Genomic DNA, 19,417 nt, shown 5'->3' with positions numbered 1-19,417 from the left:
CGGCAACCAGGAAGTAGAAATGAAGAACTGGGAAGGAATGATTGAACAAATTACACACCGGTTGAAACGATGGGAAGGACTGCTGCGATCTCTTTCTTATAAAGGCCGCACTCTTGTTATAAATAACGTGATAGCAGCAAGATTATGGCATAAACTAATTGCCTTGCAGCCACCCAAGGAGTTGATTCAGGCCATCCAGCGGGTCTTGATTAATTTCTTTTGGAATGGATACCACTGGCTTCGGCCTCAAATACTGTACCATCCTCGGAAGGAGGGTGGACATGGAATTGTGGATGTGCCCACCCGGCTTATGGCTTTTCGCCTACAGTCTGTGCAACATCTGTTGCATGCTGAAGAGCTGCCCTGGCGCTCATTTGCGTTTTTCTTGTTGCAACAAGCGGGAGGCCTGTGTTATGATAGGCACTTGTTCCTGGTGAACCTTGACCGTGTCAGCTTAGTTTCAATCCCAATTTTTTATCAGGGTTTGCTGAAAGTTTGGAAAGGTTTTGGGGTTCATCGTTGCCTTGAGGCTTATAATTGCCGGATGTTTATCCAAGAGCCTATTTTCTATAACGGGTTTTTTCCATGCATTCCTCATAGTCCGACTTTGATTAGGGAATTTACTCAAGGAGGAATTGGCAAAGTTTGTGACCTGAGGGATACATATGGGACAAAATGGATGTCTGCTGGCAGGGTGGCGACCATTCTTGGTTTAAGATCTGTGCGTGTTGTCAGCCAAATTATACGCATCGTCAAGAGGAGGTTTAAGGAGTTAAATATTGGCTGGAAAGGTAGAAACAATGTCGAGGATTTTCGGCTGTCCTTCCCTGAAATTAAGGTGCTCCCAGCTCTCCAGTCGAATGGTGAACTTGTATCTCCTTTTCATTTGGCAACAAAGGCGGGTATTCACAAGCTCCTTCAAGAAAACCAAGCATCACCCTTCTCCGGAGTGGCACGAGTGGCCTTGTGGTCAGAAAGGTTAGGGCCAGGATCTCCTGCCATGCCACTGTGGCCTAATATGTACAAACTACCTATTTATGGGTTCCTATCAGATATCCAGTGGAGATTAGCACATTGTGCTCTCCCTACGAACACCTTTGTTCATCACCTTGATGGCTCAGTACCGGTAGCATGCCCCTTCTGTGAACAGAGGAGGATCTCTTTCATGCCTATGTGAAATGCGAAAGACTAATACCTCTTTTCTCGATTCTCACACACCTTTTTGATCAGTTGTCTTTTCCTTTCACTTCACATTCTTTTATTTTTGGTGTACCTTTCAGACCCTCCTGCGAGGACTCTGGTGTTCTCCTAAACTTCTTAGTTGCTATAGCAAAATATGCAATATATAAATCAAGGAAAATTAAAATTGATAATGGCCATGGGTTTGATGTTGTTCCTATGTTTAAAGGGCTGGTGTCTGCAAGAATAAGGTTAGAGTTTGATTATTATGTGGCGAATGAAAATGTCAAACTCTTTGAGTGCAAATGGTGTATTAATGAAGCCTTATGTGTTGTGAATGAATCGAATTTGGTCTTTCTTTTTTAATAATTACTTTAAGAACTGTGTTGTTTTTTTGTTTGTTTTCTATTTTTTCTCTCCTGTAAAATTTTGACTTGACCTGGTTTGTTTTTGTGAAATAAATGGTGCTGCAAATTCAATTCTCTCTCTCTCTCTCTCTCTCTCTCTCCCATCTCTCTCTCCCTCTCTCCACTCTCTCCCTCTCTATCTCTCTCCCATCTCTCTCTCTCTATCTCTCTATCTCTCTCTCTCTCCCTCTCTCTCTCTCTCTCTCTCTCTCTCCCTCTCTCTCTCTCTCTCTCTCTCTCTCCCTCTCTCTCTCTCTCTCTCTCTCCACTCTCTCCCTCTCTCTCTCGCTCTCCCTCTCTCTCTCTCTCGCTCTCGCTCTCTCTCGCTCTCTCTCGCTCTCTCTCTCTCTCTCTCTCTCTCTCTCTCTCTCTCTCTCTCTCTCTCTCTCTCTCGCTCTCGCTCTCTCTCTCTCTCTCTCGCTCTCTCTCTCTCTCTCTCGCTCTCTCTCTCGCTCTTTATTGGTCCACTTCCCTCTCTCGGACTCTCTTTGTCTCTCTTTCTGACTTTCTGTCTTCTCATCCTTTCCTCTCTATCTTCTTACAGGTGCTTCATTGCGGTGGCAACAACAACTAGTAGGGACCTGGAAATCAAGACACACATCGGGTGGCAACCGCAACTCTTACCATTACTGCCTCAATCCACCAGCGCTTCTGCTCCTGCCAAATGGGGGAGAAATTTTGTTGGTGCTCAGTCAGCCATTGCCTTCTTGGCATTTTAGAAACCAGAATGGTTGTTCTCTCAGTCACCCCGCTACCATCAATTGCCCTGACAGCAGTGATATTGAGAGGGGAACCCTTGTTTCTCATTGCACTTTGACAAACAGTTGCAATCACTGCAATTGTGGTGCCAATGCATGCCGAATAATACCTTGCCCCAAGATGGAAGCTCTTGGTCTTCATGTATGGAGAGATGACCAAGCTTTTGTGAGTCTTACAAACCAAAAAGTATTTCAAAGTTAATGTTTCTGATCAAAACAAGACTAATTCACCGTCAGCTATCCAAAATCTTGAGTTTTCTAGATATAAGCTGATATTCCTCGGTAGAACATCGAGAAAGCTGATACTCGACCGATATAACACCTTCTCAGCCCCATTGCTCTTTTACCCTCTAGGTTTCATGTGAAAGAAAACTTCCTGCTGCAGCACGAGAGTGTGTGGCTTCTCTGAGGAAACAACCACCCATTCTATCAACTCCTCGTCACCACCATGCCTCTGCAGTGTGTGAGTGTCATAGCCTTAATCTCTGCTCAAATGCATTAATGAAAATAGTTTTCCACTCATGGGAGCAACAGTTCAAAATGGTGAGCCATTAATTTATCATTCATTCGTTTGGGAAATTACAATTTCAACCCCCCACATTGCCAAGATATTGGAAATCTCTCTTATATAGTAGATGAACTCCCATGCTCTTGTAGCCAAAGAAAGCTGTATAACATTAACATTGAAATGCCTTTTGTCACGAAACCATACAACCCCTTTTTGTGCTTTCAATTTCACTTCTCATAGTGATGAGAAATGAAACCATTTGTGTGAAGTGGTGCTTTTGTATTGGTAGATTGGTTAGCTGCTGATGGTTCCTGTGTTTGCAGACGTGCGCGGACACCTGGTTCCTGGATGTTATGTGGTGGTACCCAGTACTCACCGACATAATGTCTCCCAGTGCTTTCTTTTGCAGGCATATTCTGATGAGCAACTGGAGCTTAGGTGAGGACAGAAAGGGAAGGGAATGCTCAATGTGAGAAAAGTGGGTGCAAGAGGAAGTATCTGCATGATTATGATACTGAATTGGTGTTTTAGTTTATTGTTCTCCTAATTGTGGCAGTCAATGCAATTGATGCACCGATATTATTGCCGTCTTTTCATGCAGACCCTGGTTTAAACTCAGCCATTTGAAAGAGTCGAGAATACATTCAGAGTCTTATGAGGCCGCTCAGACAGCTTGTGACAGAATGTCTGGCCTGGCAGACTCAACAACCATTGAGAATGGGCTTGGAACAAGGTCTGAAAATAATTTTAACTGTGAACATTCAATATACAGACTTGGCATTTAATATGGAATTTTTTTTTTTTCTTGACTTGGGTTTACTTTCTCAACTCGGTATATCAATCTGGTGAGTTTCTTTTATGCTTCGGTGATTTCTTTGTTAAAAGAACCATGTCACTGATTGTCTGTCGCAGAAAGAAGTCAATAACAGGATTATATCACAGGTGGCGTGACAAAATGTACGGACAGGTACATTTGACGATTGGCTTCACAATCGGGTATATAAGGGTTGTTGCGTTCTGTATTAGTGGAAAACAACTGCTGCACGTCTACAAAAGTTATTGCCACTTCCCCTGGAGATGGTCCGTCAACTGGACAATGCTGTTTGTCATTTAGTGGTGGCTTTACGAAATTCCGGGATGAAACAGCGTGCTATTGTTCGGCAGTATGGCATCACTCAAGGTCAGGTGTCAAAGATCCTGAAACGAAATGCTCAGAGGGGTGTCCCTACTCCAATACCGAGGTCAGGACGTCCCCGCAGAACCACAAGGAGGGATGATCGCCAGCTGCACCAGTTAGTCTGCAATGGCCGTACCAATTCAGCTAATCGGCTTAGGGCTGAGTGGCAGCAACTGACAAATGTGCCTGTATCCAGAAGGCTAGTCAACCAACGACTGGTTCAAGCAGGCTATCGTGCCAGGTGTCCCCTGAGAAAGCCACGCCTGACCAGACAACACCGCCAGCGCCGATTGCAGTGGGCCAGAGAGCACCGTCAAGGGCAGCCAGGACACTGGAATCACGTGACCTTCAGTGACAAGTCTAGATTTCTGGTCTATCGTCAATATGGCCGCGTCCGAGTGCGCAGACAAGTGCATGAAGCCTACAACGAAGATTGTATAGTGCCAAGAGTCCAAGCTGGAGGTGGCGGGGTGACCGTTTGGGCTGCTTTTCATGCAGGGGGCAAAACTGACCTGGTTGTTCTGAATGGAAACCTGAACCAGTTCAAGCACAGGGCCATTCTGGAAGAAACATTGCTTCCATTTGTTCGTGCAGCCTTTCGAGGAAACTTTGTTTCGTTTCGAGTCTTTTATCCGAGTCTTCTATCTTTCGTTTCGAGTCTTCGTTTCGTTTCAAGTCTTCTATCTACCCATCCAAACTCTCTCTTCCTCATACGTGGTGCTTTTCAATTGTCACCATGCCAGTTGGCTGGGTGTGGGTACCTCTCTCACCAGCCATGGCTCTTCAGCAAAGGACTTCTGCGACTCACTGGGACTGACACAATCTGTCAATTTCCCGACCCGGATCTCAGTCAACGGAGCATCTTCTCTTCTGGACTTGGTTATGACTAACTTCCCTGAAAATGTCTGCTGCTCTTCTTCTGCTCCAATCGGCTCATCTGATCATGTGCTTGTCAAAGTGGACATCTCTCTGACCATTCTCAGAGAGCCTCCTCAGCGTCGACGAGTCTGGCATTTCACTCAGGCCAACTGGCACGGTCTTCAAGCAGCCATCAATCATCTGGACTGGTCTCCCATCTCTACCGCCTCTGACATCAACTCATCCTGGGAATTCTTTCAAAGTAAATTGCTCTCTCTCATGCACAGATTTATCCCATCTCGTCTTCAGTTGTCATACCCTTCCTCCCGTCCATGGTACACGGAATCTTGTGGTGAGGCTGTTGCCCTGAAACAACTTGCTTTCGTCTCCTGGAAAGCAAATCCAACGGAAGGAAATCTCATTTCCTTTCACAAAGCCCAAAACAAGTGTGTGTCCACCCTCAGGAGAGCCAGGAAACAATATCTCACCATTCTCAAGACCGAACTCTCTTATCTGTCTCCCTCTTCCAAATCCTGGTGGCGTCTGGTCAAATCTGTTTCTGGTGTTTGTTCCCCCTCCATCCCCTCCCTCACCTCAAACGGCTTAACGGCTGACTCTGCACATGAAAAGGCTGAATGCCTCAACTCTGTGTTTGCCTCTAAATCTTGTGTCCCAAACCCATCCCTCTCTGTACCCACCGTACCCAGTCGTACCCAGCTGCTCCTGGACTCTGTGTCCTTTCCTCCTGGCAAGGTGGAAAAGTTTCTGTCAACCCTCGACTCTGATTCTGCAACTGGTCCTGACGGCATCAGCCCACGGGTCCTAAAATCATGTTCTTCCGCTCTTTCACTCCCTCTTTCTGTTCTCTTCACCCTCTCTTTTGCTCAAGGTCATCTGCCATCTGCTTGGAAATCAGCCAACATCACCGCTTTGCACAAAAAAGGTGCAAAAACAGATCCTAGCAACTACAGACCAATCAGCCTTCTCCCAATTATCTGCAAAGTCATGTCATCCATCATTGCTTCAGATATGAAATCTTTCCTCTTCTCCAATGGCTTGATCTCTGATCATCAATTTGGTTTCAGACCTGGTCACTCTACTCTGGACATGCTGCTTCTGCTTTCTCAACAATGGATGGAGGTCCTCAATGCCAAACAGGAAATTAGAGCTGTCTCCCTTGACATTTCACGTGCCTTCGATACGGTCTGGCACCCTGCTCTGCTCACCAAACTCTCCTCCTTTGGTATCCATGGAAATCTCCACGCATGGCTGGCGGACTTCCTCTCTGGTTGTAGTCAACGTGTGGCCCTGAATGGGTTTCTCTCATCTCCTCTTCCTGTTCAGGCTGGAGTTCCCCAAGGTAGTGTTCTGGGCCCTGTGCTTTTTCTGGTCTTCATCAATGATCTCTCTGACTCTCTCGAAAATCCTCTCTATCTCTTTGCTGACGACTCTACTCTCTGTCGCTCCATTCCTCATCCCTCAGATCGGCAGTCTGCAGCCTCCTCACTCTCTGCAGACCTGGGCAAAATCACAGACTGGGCAAACAAATGGAACATGTCTTTCAATCCTGATAAATCTCACACTCTTACGATGTCTCTCCGAAAAGACCGACTGGACAACCCTCCCATCCACTTTCTGAATAATCCTCTCCAAGAAGTTCTGTCACTCAAGCTTTTGGGTCTCACTATTTGCCATGATTTTTCCTGGGAAAACCACATTTCAAATCTGGCCTCCAAAGCCAGTCGCCGACTGGGCATCCTCCGTCGTGCGAAGTCCTTCCTTGGCACACCTGAGCTCCTCACCACATACAAGGCTTTCATCCGCAGCTCTATGGAATACTGCTCTCCCCTCTGGTCTGGTGCTCCTGCCTCACACCTAGCTCGTCTTCATGCTGTTGAAACCAAAGCGTTCAGAATCATTGGAATCTCCCGCGATGAAGCTAACTCCAAGGGCCTTTCACTCACTCACCGCAGGCAGGTTGGTGGTCTTTCCGTCTTCTACCGACTCCTCTCTGACCTTGCCCCACCAGCTCTCTCTGGGCTCTGTCCCCCAAATATTCCTACAGGTCGCACAAGATCTGCCTGCAACCCTCTTATGGTTAAACTGCCAAAATCAAGACTTTCTGCTCACCTTCACTCCTTCATTCCTCTTTTCTCCCACCTCTGGAACAAACTCCCTCACTCTCTTCAATCCCACTCCACCCTCCAGGTCTTTAAAACAGCTGTTCACCACCATCTCTTATCCTCCCCCATCCAAAACCTTGATCTTTTCTACCCCCGCTAATTTCGGTCCCCTTGTGTTTTATACCTCTCCCCCCCCCCCCACCCCCCTTCCCACACCTCCTCCCCCCAAGCCCTCTCCCTCCCACACTTCTCCCTGCTCTCAAATGTTGTGGTTGTGTGCTTCCCCTTCTCTCCCCATCTTGTCTTCCGCTCCCTCTTTTTGTATATTTTGTTTGTCTGGTTGATTTGTTTGTGAAATAAATGTTAGCTCTTTCACGAGCCTCGATTCAGTATACAAAAAAAAAGAAAAAAAAGAAAAGAAAAAGAAGATGACAATGCACGGCCTCATCGTGCTCGCATGATCCAACACTTTCTTGCTGACCGTGGTGTAGAGCATATGGAGTGGCCTGCCTTGTCCCCGGATATGAATCCGATAGAGAACTTGTGGGCAGAATTAACGCGTCAAATCGACCACTTGGACCAGCAGCCGACCTCTGTGCATGAATTGCAGCAGGCTATTGTCACTGCATGGCAAGCGATTCCTGTCCAAACCTTGGAAAATCTCGTGAACAGCATGCCTCAATGTGTACGTGCTCTCCTGAATGCTCGTGGGGGTTACACGAAGTACTGAACAGTAATTTTACTGTCCGTAATCCCAGTCGTAATTTAACTTTTGTTTTTGTTAAAAAAATGTTTTGTCTAATGTGCAAAATAAAGAGATACTTCTGGAAAACGCACAGAAGTTTATCACAGTACTGTCCGTGAATTGAGTTCGATATCAGTTTACATCACTTTCAAGGATCAATTTATTTGCTTCGAAATGTCAAATGTGGTTTTGTTTCTTTTAAAGGTCACATTAACAAAATCTAGAATAATTTCAACATAATTCCAATGAACTTTTGGTTCTAAGTCATCTTCAAAAGTAAGTTCACCTCCACAAAAAAATATTCCATATTAAATGCCAAGTTGTAGTACTTGGTGAAATATTTGGGATAATTGTGCCTTTGATGATACAAGTACGAGAGTTGGCACACAGTTAGAGTATGCCCTAAGGAAGATATTTGGCTCTAGGGTCATCACAGATTTGTCCTGTGACAACAATGCGGCCATTTTTCAAAATGGCCTCCATTGCTTGTTTTTTTACATATATTTGGTACATTACTTTGTATAAACTGTTGTTGTGGTTATAAGAGCTTGACATTTGGCACATAATTAAAGACCCCTAACTATAGGGTTATCATATATTTGTCCTGTGAGAACAATGTTTTTAAAATGGCCGCCATTTATATGGTATATTATGGTATATGGTATATTAATTTGTATAAACTATTGTTTGAATCATGCAAGCATGGTATTTGGTACACAGTTAAATATTCTGACTATTAGAGTCATCACAGATGTGTCCAATAAAAATGGCGCCCAATTTTTAGTACGGCAGATAGGTGAAATATTTGGGAGAATTGTGCCTTTGATGATACAAGCACGAGAGTTGGCACACAGTTAGAGTATGTCCTAATGAAGATATTTGGCTATAAGGCCATCACAGATTTGTCCTGTGACAACAATGGCGGCCATTTTTCAAAAAGGACAAATCTGCGGTGGCCCTATAGCCAAATATCTTTCTTAGGACATACTCTGACTGTGTGCCAAATGCCATGCTTGTATCATCAAAGGCACAATTCCTGCACCTGACCTATCTGCCATACTAATAGCAATAGCATTTCCTCAAAAACCAATAAAATCACTTTTATACTATGTTTGTGTTTGTTTTCAGTCAATAGCCACTACTGAATCTTGTTACACCACGTCCAGACATGTGATCCGATTTAGCCCTCTTCACCCACATCATTTTCGTTTTGTTCAGTGTCTGGGCAAAACATAACAGAATGCACCTTATATGAGAAATGGAGTGAAAGGTCTCTCACCTAAATAATAATGATTTAACATCATATGGTATCTGGCAAAACTCTTGCAGAAAATGTGAGCATATTTTTGTCAAAGATCATGCTGAGCAGGTTCTGAAATTTTACTTTAAATACACTTCAAAAGAAGCTTGACCAATTAACTTTCTGGAGATTATGTTGTCGAGACCATTTGCTTGAACTCGATACCATATTCCTCAAATCACCGAAGAACCACAAGGGTCAATGGAGAATGACATTTTATCCTCAAACGTTCCATCACGACCTTTATACAGTTGCAGGGTCATTCTCTGATTGTCATCCAGCCTTGCAAAAGGGATGGGAAGTCTTAGCTGAACATTTTCCTCCGGTGACTTGAAAATTTAGCATGCTGCATTTGAGGTCCAATGATTCATGAGGGTTCTGCCATACATTAGTTATACCCAAATCTGTTTTTAAAAAATAGTGTGAAGCTGAACAGTCTACGTTTTGTATCCCAATGATAGGCCGGATCTGGATCCTGTCCTTAAACAAAACTTAATTAGATTGTTCTTGATACCTAACCAACTCATCCACCTAGTTTTGTCATAGCTCGTGCACAACTTTTTGAAATATCATGCTGTATATCGTTTTGGATCCATCTCTCAATGGTATAGAATCATGTAAGAAATTAAAAAATTGGCGTATCCAAATGCGGATTCAGACCTTCTCCAAAATCTAATCGATTCTTCCTTGTCACACACCCAACCTCTCCACCAAGTTTTGTCCGAATCTGTCCAGTCTAGTATCTGGATCCAGATCTTTACCAAAATCTTATTATAATAGAGCAAACGTAGTACAGTATATGGTTAAGTATGTTTATATGCGACCAAAACATCTTCTTCTTCAAATAAAATTAACAACCTCTTAATTACGTTTAGACTGCTGAGACCCCTCAGACCTTTGACGACCCTTTAAGTCCCCCAAGACCCCAAAAACCACCAAGACCCCTGAAGACCCAAAATACCCTGAAGACCCCCAAAGACCCAAAATACCCTTCAAGGCCCTGAGGCTCAATAAGACCCTGAATACCCAAAGACCCTGAATACCCAAAGACCCTGAATACCCAAAGACCCTGAATACCCAAAGACCCTGAATACCCGAAGACCCAAAACACCCCGAAGACCCAAAACACCCCGAAGACCCAAAACACCCCGAAGACCCAAAACACCCCGAATACCCAAAACACCCCGAATACTCAAAACACCCCGAAGACCCAAAACACCCCGAAGACCCAAAACACACCGAAGACCCAAAACACACCGAAGACCCAAAACACCCCGAAGACCCAAAACACCCCGAAGACCCAAAACAACCCGAAGACCCAAAACACCCGAAGACCCAAAACACCCAAAAGACCCTGAAGACCCAAAACACCTCAAAGACCCAAAATACCCTTAAAGGCCCAGAGGATCCAAAGACCCTGAAGACCCAAAACACCCGAAAGACCCAAAATAACCTGAAGACCCAAAACAACCTGAAGCCATAATAATAATAATAATAATAATAATAATAATAATAATAATAATAATAATAATAACAATAATACATTTATTTTATATAGCGCTTTTCAAGAAGCCCAAAGGCGCTTTGACAGAGTACAAAAAAACAAGTGCAAAAAGACAAAAATCAATAGGTAAATAATCAAAGCAAAAGGAAGGAGAAGGAGAAGAGATAGTCAGGGGTTAAATGCTGTGGGTTAAATGTTGAATGCAGTGTTGAACAGGTGGGTCTTGAGTGATGTTTTGAATGTGGTGAGTGAGGAGGAGTCTCTGATGGTGTGAGGTAGTGAGTTCCAGAGGGTGGGAGCAGCGATGGAGAAGGCCCTGTCCCCCCAGCATCTGAATTTGGTCCGGAGATGGGGGGGGGGGGCGGAGGTTGGTACCAGCAGAGCGGAGGTTGCGGGTGGGAGTGTGTCTGGAGAGGAGGTCAGTCAGGTAGGATGGGGCCAGGTTATGGAGGGCTTTGTAGGTCAAGAAGAGGATTTTGTACTGGATTCTCTGGGGGATGGGGAGCCAGTGAAGCTTATAAAGGATGGGGGTGATGTGGTCACGGGTCCGGAAATGGGTGAGTAGACGGGCAGCGGAGTTCTGAATGTATTGGAGTTTATTGGTGATTATTGAGGGTGAACCATAGAGGAGGCTGTTGCAGTAGTCCAGACGGGAGGTGATGAAGGCATGGATGAGGGTTTCTGCAGCCGTGGAGGAGAGGGATGGACGGAGACGGGCGATGTTTTTCAGGTGAAAGAAGGCTGTCTTTGTGATCTGTTTAGTGTATTTGTCGAAGGAGAGGGTTTGGTCAAAGATGATGCCAAGATTCCGGATGTGAGGGGAGGTGGATGCTGGGATACCGTCGATGTTGAGGACAAAGTTATGGGTGGATTTTGTGAGCGTTTTTGGGCCAATGATGATTATTTCAGATTTATCACAGTTAAGCTTGAGGAAGTTGATTTGAAGCCAGGATTTTATTTCAGTGATGCAGTTTGTCAGGATAGAGTGGGTGTCGGTGGAGACGGACTTGGTGGAGATGAAAAGCTGGATGTCATCGGCGAAGCAGTGGAATTGGAGACCATGATGGCGGATTAAGTGACCGAGGGGGGACAGGTAAAGGATGAAGAGGAGGGGGCCAAGAACTGAACCTTGGGGGACACCTTGGGGGAGGGGAGCAGTGGGGGATTTGCAGTTATTGATGGAGATGAACTGGCGTCTGTCAGAGAGGTATGATTTAATCCAAGAGAGGGCAGTGCCGGTAACGTTAAAGGTGGATTCAAGTCGGGTGAGGAGGATGGTGTGATCGATGGTGTCAAAGGCAGCGCTGAGGTCGAGGAGGACGAGAATGTTGAGGTTGCCAGCGTCAGAGGAGAGGAGAAGGTCGTTGGTGATTTTGAGGAGAGCAGTTTCAGTACTGTGGTTGGAGCGGAATCCGGATTGGAATGTTTCATACAGGTTATTGGCAGAGAGGTGATGTTTGAGTTGAGTGGCTACAGCGCGTTCCAAAACTTTTGACAGAAAGGGTAGGTTGGAGATGGGTCTGAAGTTGTTTAGGGTGTCAGGGTTTAGACCAGGTTTTTTTAGAATGGGGGTAACAGCAGCAATTTTGAGGGAAGGTGGGACGATGCCTGTAGACAGGGAGGAGTTTATTGTTGCAATGATAAGTGGAGAGAGAGCAGGGAGGGAGGCCTTGACAAAGCTGGAGGGGATGGGGTCAAGAGTGCAGGTGGCAGTTTTCATTCCTATGAGGAGTTCAGAGAGGTCAGTAGGGGAGATTGGGGAGAACCGAGACAGGGGATGGCAGGACAAGGGGGGGGGGCAGGTGGTTGGAGGGGGAGCGGGTGCGGCGGTGGTCAAGCTGTTGTAGATGTTGTCAATTTTGCTTTGGAAGAATGAAAGGAAGGAGATGCAGTTGTCTACTGTGAATGACTGGGTGGTGGTGTTCAGGGGGCTGGGGAGTTTGTTTATTGTAGAGAAGAGTGCTTTTGGGTTTCCGGAGCCAGAGTGGATAATTTGAGAGTAGTAGGCGGAGCGGGCGCAGGAGAGGGCATCTTTGTAGTGCTGTAGGTGGTCCTTGTAGGCTTGGGAGTGAATTGTGAGACCTGTTTTATTGCGGAGTCTTTCAAGTTGGTGAGCACGAGTTTTCATCAGGCGGAGTTCAGGGGCAAACCAGGGAGCAGAATGGGTGAAAGAAACTGATTTGGTTTTTATAGGCGCAAGCTGGTCAAGGCAGGAGGAGAGAGTGTGGTTGTCGTAGTCAGTGAGGTCAGAAGGGGTGTGGAGGTCAACGAAGGGAGAAGTGTACATTTTTTCAGAGAGGGTGGATGAGAATGAGGTAGGTGAAAGTGCGTTTAGCTTACGGAAGTTGATAGTGCGATAATGCCTTGGTGCTGGGTGGGGATGTTGATGGTCATAGTGATGGCTAAGTGGTCAGAGAGGGTGAGGTCGGAGCCAGAGAGATGGTGCAAAATTAATCCAGTACAGCAGACAAGGTCCAGAATGTGCCCACAGTTATGGGTAGGAAAGTTGACATGTTGAGTGAGGTTAAAGCAGGTGAGTAAATCAGTGAAGTCAGTGGTTATTGTGGAGTCAGTGGAGTCCATGTGGATATTGAAATCACCGAGGAGGAGGATTGAGGGGGAGAGGGAACAGAGCTGGGTCAGAAAGTAGGAGAGGTCAGACAGGAATGATGGGTGTGGTTTGGGAGGGCGGTAGACGACAGCCTTGACTGACTGCGTGTGACCAGAGAGTTTAAAAGCCAGGTGTTCAAATGATGGAGCAGATGAGATGGAGATGAGGCTGGTCTTGATGTCCTGTCGGTGTATTACGGAAATTCCACCACCTCGGCCCTCCGAGCGTGGTTTATTGATGTATGAATATCCATTGGGTGTAGTGAGGTTGAGTGAGAAGTAGTCCAGAGGTTGTTGCCAGGTTTCAGTGAGACAGAGAAAGTCCAGTTTATTATCCAGAATGTAGTCGTTCAGGATGAGGCTTTTGTTGTTGAGGGACCGGGTATTGAACAGGGTGAGCTTCATGTTTGTTTGTACGGTGGGGATGAACTCAGGTGATTTAGCCAGGGTTTGCAGACAGGAGGTGCGATCGTGTGCGTTGCTGTGACCAGGTGCGCTGGGACGATGAGTGGGAGTGCACTGAGCCGACCAGAGTACGGGAATGAAGTGACCTGTTTGTAAGTACACAAACTTACGACCAGAGCCTCTATGAATATATCTGGGTCGTCGCAGGAGTCCGTGGTATTTGATTGCAGAGATGCATGATGGGGTGGAGTAAGTGTTGAGCAGAAGTAGCCTTGCAGGCAGAGTACCTTAGAGCCATGTCAGGCAGGAGCAAAGGGGACGAGAACAAGGCCAAGGTCGAGGAGGACGAGTAGGCCTTGCCAGTGGAAGCGGCGAGCAAGACAGTAAAGGCCGAAGCGGCAGACGAGGCGCAGGATAGTTCGGGAGCGGGCCTGAGGCAACGGTGGAAGAGCCGGGCAGGCGAAGCCAGGAACAGAGCCGGGACCGAGCAGAGAGCAGTCCAACGGCCAAAAAGCCACCACGACCACCAGAAAAGCAGACTATGTACAATGACCCAGTCAGAGAAGCGGCGAGCAAGACAGTAAAGGCCGGAGCGGCAGACGAGGCGCAGGACAGTTCCGGAGCGGGCCTGAGGCAACAGTGGAAGAGCCGGGCAGGCGAAGCCAGGAGCAGAGCCGGGACCGAGCAGGGAGCAGATCCAACGGCCTAAAAGCCGCCACGACCACCAGAAAAGCAGACTATGTACAATGACCCAGTCGGAGAAGTGGCGAACAAGTAACGCCAGCGTCCTCTCCAGACCGGACCGGAAGCCAATGATGAAATGAAACAACCTGAAGACCCAAAAGACCCTGAAGACCCAAAACACCCTGAAGACCCCAAAGACCCAAAATACCCTTAAAGGCCCAGAGGATCCAAAAGACCCTGAAGACCCAAATGGCCCAGAAGACCCAAAACACCCTGAAGACCCAAAAAACCCCAAAGACCCAAAATACCCCAAAGACCCAAAACAACCTGAAGACCCAAAACAACCTGAAGACACGAAACAACCTGAAGACCCAAAAGCCCCTGAAGACACCAAAGATCCTGAAGACCCAAAACACCCCAAAGACCCAAAATACCCTTAAAGGCCAGGAGGATCCAAAAGACCCCAAAGACCCAAAACACCCCGAAGACCCAAAACACCCTGAAGACCCAAAACACCCTGAAGACCCTTAAAGACCCATAGGAACCAAAAGACCCATAGGAACTAAAAGACCCTTAAGACCCTGAAGACCCAAAAGACCATGAAGGCCCAAAAGACACCGAAATGGTCAAAGATGCCTATCCCTCTGAAACGACTTGTGGTGGGGCACGCCGAGTCATGCTAGTCTAATCAATTCGTCCTTGTCACGCACCCAACCTCTCCACCAAATTTCGGCTGAATCCTTTCACATTTTGAGGCATCCTGTTTACAGACAGACAAACAAACAGACGGTGAAAACATAACATTCATCCACCTTCGTTGACGGACACATCAGACGTATGTACACACAGACAATTGCGTTATTCTATACATAAGGATTTTACAAAAACATTTATCAGGGTTATCAAATAGCAAAATGGAAAATCGCACAGAATAGTGACATTGAAAATAATGATGATAATTATGATTCTCAGTTTTTGAAAATCGACTTTTATTTCAATTTAGGCTCCATCCTGTCGGTGCCTGAGCATTAGTGGTGGAGGTCTTGTTAAATTTGGTTAGAGTCCTAATCGATAGAGGTGTCCCTGGCAGTCTCTGCAAAAGAACCTCATAAGACACAGACAGCTACAAACAAAAAGTTTGTTTAATAATAATAATAATAATACATTTATTTTATATAGCGCTTTTCAAGAAGCCCAAAGGCGCTTTGACAGAGTACAAAAAAACAAGTGCAAAAAGACAAAAATCAATAGGTAAATAATCAAAGCAAAAGGAGGGAGAAGGAGGAGAGATAGTCAGGGGTTAATTGCTGTGGGTTAAATGTTGAATGCAGTGTTGAACAGGTGGGTCTTGAGTGATGTTTTGAATGTGGTGAGTGAGGAGGAGTCTCTGATGGTGTGAGGTAGTGAGTTCCAGAGGGTGGGAGCAGCGATGGAGAAGGCCCTGTCCCCCCAGGATCTGAATTTGGTCCGCATGGGGGGGGGGGGGGGGTCAGGAGGTTGGTACCAGCAGAGCGGAGGTTGCGGGTGGGAGTGTGTCTGGAGAGGAGGTCAGTAAGGTAGGATGGGGCCAGGTTATGGAGGGCTTTGTAGGTCAAGAGGAGGATCTTGTTTATTTTGCAATTTCAGTAAATTGCTTTCAGTTTACTGAACGTCTGCTTTCCTCAAATTTGTGCAGATTCTGTGTTTTGCGGAGTTCACTGAGGCTGGATTTTAAAAGGCTCAAATATTTGTAACTGAGCCAAAACATTGGTTAATGAATGCTGAAATACGAAATACATGATCATGAAAACACCATATATACATGATATTTATTATTGTTATATATCTGTGGATGGATGACTTTTGATGTCATGTTTTGTGCTTTTTTTCAGCCGAACTCTTCAGGTCGTTGAGACTCTTCAACAAGTATTAACAGAGGTGAGTTTAGGATTATGGTTGTGCACATACATTGTAGTAATTGGTAACATTAATCAAATTTTGTTGGAAGAAGTAAGACTAGTGATACAAAAACTCAAAATAATCAATGGCTTTTTACACACAACTTTTCATGCCAGAAATCCCAAAACAATTTGGAAATAGAGTGGCACTCGGTAGAGCGCACACCTCCACCAGGCTGAACAGTTTACGTTTTGTATTCACTGATGGGCCAGATCTGGATTCAGACCTGAATCAAAATCTAATCGGCTTTTTCTTGCCACACACCGAACTCATCGACCTAGTTTTGTTATAAGTCATGCACAACATTTTGAGATATCGTGCTATATATCATTTTTGCCGTATCACTCAATGGTGAAGAATCACTTAAACAATGATCGTATCTGCATCCGATTTGGATCTTCAACAAAATCGAATCGATTTGTCTTTGTCACACAGCCAACCTGCCCACCAAAGTTCGTCCGAATCCGTCCACAAATTGATGAGATATCTTGCTCACAGACAAACAAACAGACAGACAGAAGTAAAAAAAAACAAAAAAAAACGTCCACCTTTGGTGGCAGAGTTGTGGGGCATCCTCAAATTGAGTTCTTTGTAGATGAATAAAAAAACTCTCGTGTCCACAAAAATCAAGATCCACAAAAGCAGTCGGCTTTTCAAGCATGTCCAGACACAAATGACTTGTACTCTACCATACTGCGTTTATCGTCAGGTTGGGGCATTGAATCCAGATCAGACGTATAATCGCTGTCTCTCTAGCAGCCTACTACAACATTGTTACAAATCTAAATTCAATGAACAAATGAAAAAGGAAAGATACTAACTTCACATGATAACTCGAATTGGCTCTGTTGTTATTTATGTGCAACATAGGGACAACCACAAGAATATTAGTCACTTTTTTGTTTCGACTTATGTTTATACATTCCAGTTCCACCACTTAACGTTTGCCTTGGTCTTAGATTCATAAACTTCGCCTTTTAGAGTTGCCAGGCAACCCCTTAGAAAGTAATCGATAGTTTTATTTTTAAACTTTTGAATTTTTTTTTAAACATTACTCCACCGAAAACTGTTAAATAAAAAGCTCGTTCTTGATTTGAGTTATTTAGCTGCTTGCACAATGTAAGCACAATCCACTTCATCAATATATTGCAATGGTGATGTGGGTGTACGCGTACACGGTCAAATCCCTCACCCGAACGGTCACCAATTTAGCAACGGATAGTCCTTGGGACTGGAAAGTCATCCGCTGGGAAATCCTAAAATATGTTTGCTTCGGTTTCCAATGCACAGTATCTCCAACAAGCCTGTCATCTACATCTAAAGTTGGCCGGTTTTTGAAGAATCGGGGCTGAGCGAAGACTCATGATGAACCACCAATTTTGTTTCCTTCTGATGAGGATTTGGCACAAATTTCCAAAGCTCGCAGCTTTACTCACACCAAGGTTAGATGCCCCAATTCGGTACCGCACACCAAAGCAACACTACAATGAGGGAACGAAACAAGTTTAAAAATAATAGAGAATGTGGGGAACAATTAGGTTCCTTATTGGCTGGTTATTATTGTGCTGGCACAATTAGGTTGCTCATGGTCACTTCAGATTAGCCATTGCACAGGGTTTTCACATATCTCGTGGGATTGTGAGTTGGCCAAGTGACCGTGATGCGCCATTACATGTAGGATCGATGCTGCTACTGTTTTGATCGCGGATTCTGTGAAGTCGGTATTGGAATGACAGGGGAGGGGAAAGAGTTAAATATTCTGCTGTTTTGATGAGGTAATAAAGAAATGTATGATGATTAATGTGGGAATGCCCTTTTGCTTTTATGAGCATGGAGAGGGGCAGGGGAGGACAGTGAGTTGGGTTTGGGAGGAGTGGGGTTGGGGGAGGGGGGGGGGGGAAGATGGGGAGGTTGAGGACTTTTGGTGGTGTTGGGGAGGGGGGTGGATTGTGGAGTTGTGGTTGGTGGAGGTTGAGGCGGCTTTTTGTTGAGGGGTCTGTCATGCTTGGGAGGAGGGGGGGGGGGGGTTTGAACGTTCAGAGTGTGAGGGGATTGAAGCCTTAGGTTTAGGAGCATGCGGTTGAGGACTTGGTGTTGGGAGGGGGGAGGAGGGAAATTGATGACTTGAAGTCACATTTTACATTGTGCAGATGTTATATGCGTCCCTGCTCGCTATTTTGATAAACAGGTAAGGTTTTCATACATTGCAGGTGCTACTCTATTTGTTTGGCTTTGTCTTTGCAGTCCGACGTTTCTAACTGGAATCTTTCTATTACCTTTGGTTTTGCAGGCCTGTACTATCACACCTCTGCAAGGTTGATGGAAGCACCAAGCATTGAATACAAATGCAGAATTTTATCTCAATTGACTTCATTTATATTATCAACTGAAAGGAATACACCAGGAAGTGCAATAAATGTCACTTCTAAATGGTAATGGAGGTGATTTCCTGACCCCATTCCACTCTTTGTTTTTTCATCATCTACTAGAATATCATGAACTTCTCTACATTTTATTGCTTTTCAATGACCAAAAGTGGCAATCTTCTCTGCAATAATTGTAATGAAATAAGCCAACAAACACCTCAATATCCAACAACCACCCAATTGGGCAGTGATGGTCAGCTGATAATGTTGCCAAGAAAGTAGTTTTTTTTAAATTTTTTTTGTAAACAAGATCGAGGCTCGTGTAAGAGCGAACTTCAATCACACAAAAAAAAAAAAAAAAACGGACACACAAAACGTACAATAAAGGGAGAGGGAGACAAGATGGGGAGAGAGAGAGGGAAGCACACAAGTACAACAGCAGAGAACAGGGACAACAGAAGATCTGTGGGAGGGAGAGGGCTTGGGGGGAGGAGACATGGGAAGGGGGGGGCTGGGAGAGGTATAAAACACATGGGCACTGCCAGGACTTCCAGGAAAGAAGTCGGAATTTCAAAAAAAGTGGAGCTGGGGTGATTTAACAGGGGTAGAAAAGATCAAGGTTTTGGAAGGGGGAACATAAGAGATGGTGGTGAACAGCTGTTTTAAAGACCTGGAGGGAGGAGTGGGATTGAAGAGAGTGAGGGAGTTTGTTCCAGAGGTGGGAGTAAAGAGGAATGAAAGAGTGAAGGTGAACAGAGAGTCTTGATTTTGGCAATTTCACCATAAGAGGGTTGCTGGCAGATCTTGTGTGACCTGTAGGAACATTTGGGGGACAGAGCACAGATAGAGCTGGGG

The 19,417-nt window shown here is 45.3% G+C and overlaps 1 protein-coding gene across 7 annotated transcripts in view; it reads left to right on the top strand.

The window, feature by feature from the left end:
• LOC137412188 (calpain-10) overlaps window positions 1–19,002 on the top strand; it is a 160,033-nt gene extending 141,031 nt beyond the window's left edge. For 6 of the 7 annotated variants that reach the window (XM_078784021.1, XM_078784020.1, XM_078784022.1 and 3 more), the window contains 6 exons: window positions 2,131–2,510; window positions 2,699–2,807; window positions 3,176–3,290; window positions 3,454–3,585; window positions 16,130–16,175; window positions 18,487–19,002. In XM_078784021.1, the coding sequence (XP_078640147.1) occupies window positions 2,131–2,510; window positions 2,699–2,807; window positions 3,176–3,290; window positions 3,454–3,585; window positions 16,130–16,175; window positions 18,487–18,516 (812 nt within the window). In that variant the 3' untranslated portion in view covers window positions 18,517–19,002. The remainder of the gene's footprint in view (window positions 1–2,130; window positions 2,511–2,698; window positions 2,808–3,175; window positions 3,291–3,453; window positions 3,586–16,129; window positions 16,176–18,486) is intronic. The other variant, XM_078784025.1, reaches the window with a different exon arrangement.
• The last annotated feature ends 415 nt before the right edge of the window (window positions 19,003–19,417 follow it).

Source organism: Myxine glutinosa, chromosome 1 (genome assembly GCF_964187855.1).
Source record: "Myxine glutinosa chromosome 1, kmMyxGlut1.1, whole genome shotgun sequence".
In the NCBI taxonomy this organism is placed as follows: Eukaryota; Metazoa; Chordata; class Myxini; order Myxiniformes; family Myxinidae; genus Myxine; species Myxine glutinosa.
This window is presented reverse-complemented; position numbering and strand designations above follow the sequence as displayed.